Here is a 10,414-nt window from a genome sequence, read left to right on the forward strand (position 1 = left end):
TATGTCTCCCTTCTTACTGTAATTTTTTTTATTTAAACATGTATCATATCTTTCAATCACCCTATGCATTAAGGAAGCAGGAAATTGTTCCACATAGTCATCGTGGACAGGAAGAGACAGGGACAGAACTAGAGGGGTCACGGGCTCCCATCCTCAAAGCCCTTGTGGACCAGGGGTAAGAAGCTGGGTTTTATAAAGGCTCCTGGGGGACTGAGCAAGGAAGCGACTTGGTCAGCTTCGCCCTTTGGGAAGGTCTCTCTGGCCGTGGAGAAGAGAGGAAGAGGAGAAGTCTGGAAGCAGGGAGATTGGAGCAATCACCCAGAAACCTCACGGTGACTGCCGGAACTGGACAGTGCTCTGGGGCCGGAGACTTAGGAGGCGGAATCGCCTTGCTGGTTAAGAATGTGGTCTTAGGGAGAGGAAGCACTGTGCTTTGAGGCGGATCCCTCTTGGACTGGGGAAGAGGACTCTGGGCAGCTCAGCTGAGGACTGCTAGCTCCTGTCCTCTCCGCCCATTTCCCTTCTTTAACTAAGTTCTCGGCGGAATTCTGGACTGTTGTGCGGCACACCAGCTCCTCACAGAACCCTTCCCTTCTAAGTGAACCAGCAGCTCTTCTAACGATGGAGCCCACTCCCACTCGATTCCTATCGCTCCTTGGCATCATCATAAGGCAGCGAGTGACCTTGTCTGCTCACTGACGTACACTCAGCACCAGAGCGAGGCTTGGCGCACAGGAGGTACACAATTAATGTTTTCTGAATGAACCAATGAGAACCTAAGCCCTGGAGGTGATTCAGAGAAATCACTACCTCTACTCACACATCTGGGAACCTGGCCGTGAGCAGTGGGACAACCGGCTGCTCTGAGTCATGGCCGCTCAGTGCGGCCCTCTGGCCCTCATGCTCCTGCTTCAGCTCTGGCTGTGTCCTGAAGGCCCCAAAGTCAGCTCCTGGGAGACTAATTCTAGCCACAACAAACAGAGTCTGAACCTGAACCGGGGCAGAGTCAAATCTCACATCCTCTCCGACTATGATAATTGTACTAGAAGCAATAGGGTTTTAAATGAAACCAAAATACGAAAGCCCCATGAGCCACATGTAGACATCTAGAATAGCTAAAAACACAAAAACTGATAGTGTCAAGAGTTATCAAGGACATGGAGCAAGTAAAACACTTGGACCTTGCTATTTGGGTCCAGGTGTGGGGCAATCCAAAGTTAGGCCGTTCATTCGCCATGTACCTAGCAATCCAAATCCCAGGAATTCATCCAAAAAAATGAAAACATATGTTCACAATGAAACTTGTACATGAATGTTCATTCCAGCTTTACTCATAAAAGCCAAAAACCTCAAAACAGTAGGGTGAATGAATTTTAATGTAGTTTATCTATACATTATATTATTCAGTGAAAAGGAATGAACCATTTATACCTGCAATAACACGAATGAATATCAAAATCGTTACACCAAATGGAAAAAGGAGTTTACACTGCGTGACTTCTTTTATATGAAAGTCTACAAATGACAAAGTGTCTGGTGACATCAAGGGTGGGTTGATCATTTCTGGAGGCTTGGGTTGACTGAAGAGGGAAGCAGAGTTTGGGGAGTGATAGAAAGCTTTATATTGGGCACAGTGTCTGTGACACAAGTGCCATGTATAAAATTTAAATCTCATCAAGCTGTACACTAAAAAAAAGGGAGCATTTTATTAAATTTAAAGTATATCTCCTTTCAGACAAAGGGTATCTCATGTTCCTTCCTGCTTAGAGTTCACTGAAGATTCCAGATAACTTTTGGTGGGGGGAAAAGGGGATCACACTGGATTTGGCCATTCACCTGGAAGACGTGTTCAAAAATACACTGAATGCTGCTGCTAAGTCCCATCCAAGGGAAAGGGGGGGGATCCTCAATACAAGAAGCAGTTTGTGGAACCTTAGAAGCAGCGTGACAAGTTTTTAACTTGTTCGGTGAGCTTTGGTTGAGAAAAGGTGTTTTCGACTCTGCTGCAAATAGGGGATCATGAACAAAGCATTAACGTGGAATTTTGTCTCAAACTACAAAAAAGTGCAACAGAAACACATGCGACGTTAAAATTAGTGTATGGTGATGGTGCAGTGACTGGAGACAGTTTCTGAGTGGTTTGAGCAATTTCATAATGGCTATGAATCAGTTGATGACAAAAAGAATGTCCTTCAACATCAAAAACCCAAAAAAAGATTAAAAGAATGAGTGAAATGATTAGATCAGACAGTTGACTATCAAGGACATTTCCGAGGATCTGAAGGTCTGTTCCATTCAAAGCATTTTAACAAATTTAATATGAGGGGAGTATCACATTTGTTCCACATGTTTGACTGCTGAACAAAAGCAACATCCATTGGTTATTCTGTTTGGAGCTGTATGCCCTGCCACTTCAGGTTCCATTGTTTTAGTAAACGTCATCAGGGGACAGAAACTAAGGTCTGTGATTATGATGCCGAGACCAAGTTTCTGAGTTCTCAGTGGAAATCACCCAGGTGGCCCTGTGTGAGAAAAGCGCCTCAGTCAAGATCCAACATCGAGGTGATGCTGTGTTTTTCGACCTTGATGGGACTGTGGAATTTGAGTTTGTAACCAGGAACCTTGAATATTCCAAGAGCTTATTAGAACATTTACAAAATGATGGGTGAAGAAGGCAGCCTGAGAAACGGGCATACAGTTTCATCCTCCCTCATTACGACGATCCATGTCATGTATCACTGGATGCAGCAATTTCTGTTCCTACCTTATCAGATCTTGCACTGCAAGTTCTTGCTCTTTCTCAAAGTCAAAATGACCATGAAAGGTAAACATTTTCAATAGATTCAGATTATCAAAGTAGCCAACACAGCACAAGTAAAGACACAAAAGAGAACTGCTTCAGGGTCTCGCTGAGTTACCCAGGCTGGGCTGCAAGGTGTTTGTCTCCTCTTTTTTAAACAGCCATATACACTAAAAAGTCTGCTACTCCACTATCAAAGACTGGAATCATCCAATAATTAGTCAAATTCCTTTGTCACCCCAGATATGTTACTTAACCAGTGACAGTTGGCTACTCATGAGCTAGGTGCCCATCGACCTCTATAAGGCATTTTTTTTTTTTTGGTACCGGAGATTAAACTCAGGACCTTGCACTTGAGAGTCTATAAGGAAGTTAAGGCACTGGGGATAGGCAGGCCGACTAAAAGGTAGGAGTATGGCTCCTGGCCTTTGCCTCAATCATCTCCAGCACCCCAAAAAGCCCTGCCAAATTGAAATTTCTCATATTTGGCTTTTTCTACCATTCTCAAGGAGATGGTGGTTTCCAAGCAAAACTAGCCATGTTATTAAATGAATAAATTGCACATGCACTATAAAAAATAAATAAAGTATATCTCAATAAAGTTGACTTATAAAAATGACGTGGATGGGCTGGAGATTTAGCTCAGTGGTTTCAATGCCTGCTGCACAAGCGCAAGGACCCAAGTTCGATCCCCCGTACCAAAAAAAAAAAAAAAAAAAGATGACATGGAACATTTTTAGAAAGCAAAAAAGTAGAAGCAGCGTGATCCCAGTTTTATTTGTAAATATGCTTACAAAAGAGTTTGGAAAGACCTATATGAGTATATACAGAGTCTGCCAAAAAGTGTATCCACACTTCAGGAAAAGAAAAACTTGTATAAATATTTTAATACTAAATTTATTAGGACATCATGAGATTGATATAAGTTCCCGTTGGCCTCTACAATGACAAGAGGGGCTCAGAGTGGTGGCCATGAGCTCCCAGATATTTATTAGTGGGGTGAACTGCCGCTTGGGTCACCTTGGTCACTGAGCTTGCTGCAGGTGCGTTTTCAGTTTCTTCTCTAAGGGCCGGCAGTGCCGTGGGTTTTCTGTGATATACGACATCCTCCAAGGTCCTCCATACGAGGAAACACCATCTGTTGAAAAAGTCATACTCTTTCTCTTTCCCTGAAGTGTGTGGTGTGTATACATATTTGGCAGACTGTATATCTGAGCATTTGGGGGCTATTATTTCTCCTTTATATCTTTCATGTCTTTAGAATCGTTGCTATGCTTATAATCAGAAAAAAAGTTTTTGCTTATCTATTGGTCAAATGAAACATTGCTCTGTCGGAACAATGCTGGACATTGTTCTTCCGGGGCAAGAGAAGAAGTAGGTTCATTCCCAAGTGGCTTAAGATCACTTTCAGCAACAGGTTAGAGCATCTCTCCCTTGAATCTTCAATCTCCAGCTGGGCTCCCACACTTGAGCCAGGCCCCATCTTCCAAACGGACACCCACCCTCCCCTCCCAGCAGAAGGAAGGCAGCTGGCTCTAGGAGCAGAAACCCTGAGCCAGCGAAGCAAGCTGAGGCTGGAGGAGCAGGGGCAGTGAGTGGAGAGCATCCGTGGAACTCACACTTTCTCACAGCCTTGCCAAGCACGCGAGTCCCTGCCCTTGGGCACCAAGCTGGTTTGACCGAGGCCTCCTCCTGTGCCTCCTCCTGTGCCTCCCAAGCAAATCGTGACATCCTGCAGCCCTCCTAGGAGGAGGCAGAGCAGAGAAGCCAGGCCCGTCCTTCAGGACTCAGTCCGGCCAGCGCCAGCACCTACCCTGGAGCTTTTAAAACTGCAGGTCCCAGGCCCGCTCAGGGGTCTCATGGTGACCCCCATGGATCCGCATTCTTTAAAGCTCCCCGACTGAATCTCATGGACCACGGAGAAGCGTTGTCTACACGGACCGCCTCCAGCTGCAGTGCACAGAATCACTCAAGGCTCGGGTTGAAAGCAGATTCCCAGGCCACACCTCTGTGGAGTCTGCATCTGGGGGTCTCAGAGGGACCCCGGATCTCCGCCTTTAGTCCCTAGGTGGTGTGGATGCAGGTGATCCAAAAGCACACTGGAAAACCCTGCCGAGTTTCCCCAACCTGTGGCCGGGGGAAGCGAAGGAAGAGGCAGGAGGACTGAGTGGGTTACACCAGCGTGCTCGGATTTATTAAGAGGGTGACAGAGTTGGTCCTGTTCTCCTGAGGGTGAGGGGGATTTTGTGCACAAGTAGCAGGAAGCTCTGGAGGAGGATCAGTCCCGGAGGCTCCTCGGATGAGGAGAGGAGCGTCACGGCAATTCACCCCCCCCCCCCCGGGCTGGGGACACTTCTTAGTACCCGGCTGTCGCTCCTGGCCAGCGAAGGCTCTTGCTCTTGTGCCTCAGAACACCAGCAGCAGGGCAGGCGTTGGCGGGGGAGCGCTGCGCCGCTCAGGACGGGAGAGGCGGGCCGCCGTCGGGCGGGCGTGGAAGGTTCTGCAGGCGAGGGGACCCCCAGCCGGAGCCGAGCGCGGGGCCAGCGCGGGACCCGGCTTCGGGCGCGCGAGGGGCGCGGTCTTCACTTGGTGTCGCACACGGGCTCGGGCTGGCAGCACACGGGGCCGCAGCCGCAGCAGGAGCCGCAGCAGCCGGAGCCGCCGCAGCCGCAGCAGGAGGAGCCGCCGCAGCCCCCGCAGCCCCCCGAGCCGCAGCCCCCGCAGCCCCCGCAGCCGCCGGAGCCTCCGCAGCCGCAGCAGGAGGAGCCGCCGCAGCAGCAGCCGCAGCAGGAGGGCTGGCAGCAGCACTCCTCACAACAGTCCTGCTCCTGGCAGCAGGGGAAGCAGTTGCCCGGGCAGCACCCCATGTCAGCCGCGCGGCGTGCAGGTCCGACGGCCGGCTCTGCCGGTGGCCGGCCCGGCCGCAGCTTTTATACCCCGCCCGGGCGCGGGCCCCGAGACTGCTTTGTTGTTATTTACGCCGGGCTCCCCAAGAACATCTCATTACCCGGCTGCTTATTTTCCAGCTCTAAGTACCTCAACTCATAAAAAGCCCCACTCGTCCCAACTGCTGTTTGTCCGCAGGGTAAACACACACCCGGAGGACGCCGGTCATTAGCCGGAGCGGAGCAGGAAGGGGACGCGGCCGGCGCAGGGCCCCCCAGTCCGCCCGGCTGCGCGCGCCCCTCCCGGGCGCTGGGCTCTGCAGCCGCGGGCTCCCCGAGAGGACACCGGCCCAGCCCGCGTGAGTGGCTCGGAGCCGCTCGGTCCTTGGGCTCGGCGGTGAGCGTCACCGTGAGTAACAACTGCCCTGAGCAACGGAGAAGGAAGACTCGGGAAGGCACCTTCTCACCTAGTGGGCGGGAGCTGCAGGCGCACACCTCTGCCCGCGCCTCTGAGAAGCAGAAGCCTGGTGAGGGGAACCGAGGGGAACCCAGTTCCCCAGAGCCCCAGGCTCCAGTCTCCAGGCCTCCTGGAAGAATGAGGAAATGCAGGAGGGAGGGGGAGGGGAGGGGAAGAAAGGAACAGGAAAGGAAAGCAAGAAGGAGAGCAAGAAGGCAAGGAGGAAGGGCTGGATAGGGAGAAGAGAGAGACAAAAAAGCAGGAGGACAGGAAGGCAGGCAGGAAGGCTGTTCTACAAGCAGCCCCAGCCCAACTCAGGTGACCACGGGGAACATGGGCCCCTGGCGTGCATCACTCAGTGACTCACATGACACTCTGTGTCTCCGTCAGCACAGTAGATACTCAGGGAGACGGGAAGGAAGCTCAGGGACAGATGGGGCAACCCCTGAACATCCGAAATAGTGCATCCAAAGGGGGAGCATGTCCAACCTTCTGGACCACGGAGGGCGAACCTTTCAGAGCTTTCGTTGATGACAAACAGCCAGATGCGTCTCGAGTGCTAGACCACCCGTCAGAATATGGAATTAGCAAGCAAAACGACAACTGGGGTGGTGTCAAATGTTGAGGTGGGGGTTGTGTACATTTGCGCGCACACACAACAGTGGAAGTCTTCACACACACACAAAAACCAACGGTTTCGTGACCCATTGCAGGACGTGTGTGTGTGTTTTAAGAAATAAGATCTCGAAGCCAGGCGTGGTGGTGTACATCTATAATCCCAGCACTCTGGGAGGCTGAGGCAGGAAGATCACACGTTTGAGCCCAGCCTGGGCGATTTAGCCATTTAGGGCAACCTTGTCTCAAAATAAAAAGTGAAAAGGGCTAGGGATGTAGCTCACTGCAAAGCTGAGTTTGATTCCCAGTAATGGGAAAAAATAAAATAAAATTGAGTGTCATTCCAAGGCACAAAATGCCCTTGGGAAGACTCTGAATCCAGAGGGTTGAGGCCCACATGAAATAAGGTCCTGCCTCCATTTTGGCCTTCTGGGTTCTTGGAAGGGCACGGCAGGTGGGACCCAGCCTGCCCTACGCCCTGTGCCCTGTCTGCCTCCCTTTCCTCATGAGATGGGGCCTCGAATAGGACCGGACGGAGGCAGACAGCGAGAAGGTGCAGGGCAGGAGCCAATGGGCTGCGTGCATCTGACAGGACCCCCAGGCTGTCACAGGGTGTAGACTTAGTGCTGGGAGAAACCCTTGAAAGATCAGCTGCTCCACCATTTCTAAACCCAGGTTCACATCAGAATTGCCTGGGTGGTGACTTTTGACAAACGCAGACTCCCCACATGGCGTCTATAGACTTGAGGCTAATATATGCGGCCAGTGTATACCACAAGCTTGGTCCTTGAGTTTCCCAAGTGAGCTGAATGATCAAATTGGTGAAAAGTATTGATATGATTTAATACCACCAGGACCGAGCACTGGCACTTACAAATGACAGATCAACCCTACCCAGTGCTGTTTCCTGACCCAGTGCTCCTCCCATAGTGACATGTCCACAGGTGGGCGGCTCTGGGGGTCCAGTGGAAGAATTTCCACCACAGACATGTCCATGCATGTATGTATGTATTTTTAGAGTAGGTGCTGTCCTTTGGGTCTGGACTGCTCCCAAAATTCTCACCTGCTAAGATATGAGGCTTTTGGGGGGTGGTTGGGTCCCGGGCGCTGTGCTCATCAGTGATCTGATCCCTCCCGCCCTCTGGCTCCTGACGCCCCGTGGCGTGGGCAGCGGCCCTCCCCCCCCCCCCCGGGCCTGCCACCACCCCATCGTGCGTATGAGTCCACCGACCCTGCCCAGACTGAGATCTCCAAACGAGGAGCCAAGAGAAACAGCTCCTCCACTAAGCTGTGGGTGCCAGGTATTTGCAGTGCACTCGGAGGGATGTCCCCAGCCTCCCTGGTTGGGAGCCTAGTCCTCAGGGGCCTGAGCCCATGGGAAGCGCCTCTGGCGTCCCCTCTGGTGATGCTATCTCTCCATGCTGCCGGGCTCCTGCTCCTTCCCATGCCGCCGAACCCAGCAGCCTTCAGCACCCCTGAGCCCATGCTGGTGGTGTGTCCTCGAGCCTCCAGCCCTGAGAGCCAAAGAAACTTTTCTTCATGGAGTCACCCAGCTTCCAGTATTGCAAAATAAACCAATGCACAGGACGGCAGACAGGGAAGCGGTGGAAAGGGCTGCTCGTGCTCCTATCCCATCATCCGCTTCTCCTGCCTCTTACCCCGTCTCCCACACACACAGTTACTTGACCCCTCTATGCCCTGTTTCCTCATCTACACACTGGAAGTGGTGATAAGACACTGCCAATCTCACAGGGCTGTTGTGATTACACAAGTGGATTGTGGGGGCGTACGTGAAGAATACACACAACGACGGTGGGACACAGAGTGTGGAAACACCACCTCTTGCTGTGCGGTGAGAACCTGACAGGCACGGAAGCAGAGGAGCAAGCGCCTGGCTCCGAATCCCGCTGGAGAACCAAGCGCACACTTCTTCACTCCGGGCCCCCGGCCCCACCGACCCTTCAGTGTCTCAGCGACCATTTCATAAAGTTCTTCCGAGTCTTCCACTGCATCAGTCATCTCTATTTAACCAATTCCTTATTGAAAGGCACTGAGTTGCTGCTAGTGTTTCTGATATTTTCCTATAATAACCACGTTGCAGTGAATAACCATGCTCCAACTCATTTTATACACATCAAAATGGGTCCTTGCTGTAAATTCTGGAGCCGTAAGGCCCTGCATTTGCACTTTGGATGGATGTTGCCAAATGACCTTCTTGGAGTCATCCCACTTTGCACTCCCCTCACTAACGTGTGAGGCTGTCGCTTCACACGTCGCCTACACCATGTAGTGTCAAAGGACGTGAGCCTGCTGATCCGATCGGAGAAAGACAGGATCTTGCAAGTCTTAATCTGCATGTCTACTTTTGTGCGTGAAATTAAGCGATATTTCATGTACTAAAATTCAACTTCTGTTCCTTCTCCTATGAATTATCTTCCCATCCGCATTGCCCATTTTTCCCTGGGGTTGTTGGCCTTTTGCTTTGAGGGATGGGAATTGCAATCAAAAGTGAAACTTCATGTTAGGAGTTGCCATCTGCCTTTGACCCTGTATTTGTTTTAATAATAAAATTAAATCTCATGCCTACTTTTATGGAATTTCTGAAAAATAGAAAAGAGATGAATGTTTACCTTGTCTGTACTTCCACAACAAAGATATATTTAGTGTTAATAGTCTCATTTTCTTTTTAGTATTTACCTAAAAGAACGACACATAAATATTTATATGAAGGTAGATAAATATGCAAACATATACACACAGAAAAATACATATCAGTTACAAATTTCCAAGTCTATAGTCTAAGATATGTTAAAAATAAACAAGTATTTTTCTCTAACACTGCTTAAATCTATTTAAAACCCTTTTTTTTTCCAGTTAAGGGATGAAAAGAAAAGTCGGTTCTGGGTACTGCACTATTGAAATCATAGCCACCATGTGATTTGTACACTGAAAATTAGATTTAACCTGTAGAAATGCTCATGAGCACATTAATTGCTAAATATGGCAATTTGAGAATTCCTATTTTCAAGTTGACGTAAATCTTTTCCTGTTGGTTGCTATCTGTGTCAGTTCTAGTTTTCTAATATTAAAAGTGAAATAATGAGATGAATTTCCTTAAATGTGAATTTTTATATAGCTTTTTAAAATCTCCCTGAAATAAATTCTTTTTTTTTTTTTTTTTTTTTTTTTTGGTACTGGGGATCGAACTTGGAAACTCGTGATTGCGAGGCAGGCACCAGAACCACTGAGCTAGATCCCCGGCCCTCTGAAATAAATTCTTAAGCCTTTGGTATGTAAAGAGTTTAAGGGTATTAATAAATGTTTTTAAATCTCTCTCCAGAGCCAGGCATGGTGGTGCCTGTCTGGAATCCTAGCACTCTAGGAAGCTGAGGCAGGAGGGTCACAAGTTGGAACCCAGAGTAGGCAGCTTAGCAATTTCATAATACCCTGTCTCAAAATAAAAAGTAAATAAAACGGGAGAGTGAAGATGTCACTCAGTGCACTGGGTTCAATCCCCAGTACCACCAGAAAGAAAAAAGAAAAAACCACTCTCCAAAATAATTGCCCCTCATCCATTTCAGGGTGCCCTTTCCAATGCCAGCTGCACACGATTCTAAATCTCTTGTCCATCGTGTAGGCTAATCATTGTACTTATTG

The 10,414-nt window shown here is 49.4% G+C and overlaps 1 protein-coding gene across 1 annotated transcript; it reads right to left on the reverse strand.

The window, feature by feature from the left end:
- Positions 1–5,382: 5,382 nt before the first annotated feature.
- Krtap17-1 (keratin associated protein 17-1) lies at positions 5,383–5,948 on the reverse strand. The gene has a single exon (XM_021240322.2). The coding sequence runs from the start codon at positions 5,665–5,667 to the stop codon at positions 5,383–5,385; it is 285 nt and encodes a 94-aa protein (XP_021095981.1). The 5' UTR covers positions 5,668–5,948.
- Positions 5,949–10,414: the final 4,466 nt, after the last annotated feature.

Source organism: Heterocephalus glaber, unplaced genomic scaffold (genome assembly GCF_053883595.1).
Source record: "Heterocephalus glaber isolate CG9 unplaced genomic scaffold, H.glaber_assembly_v1.0 deba00001773, whole genome shotgun sequence".
Lineage (NCBI taxonomy): Eukaryota > Metazoa > Chordata > Mammalia > Rodentia > Bathyergidae > Heterocephalus > Heterocephalus glaber.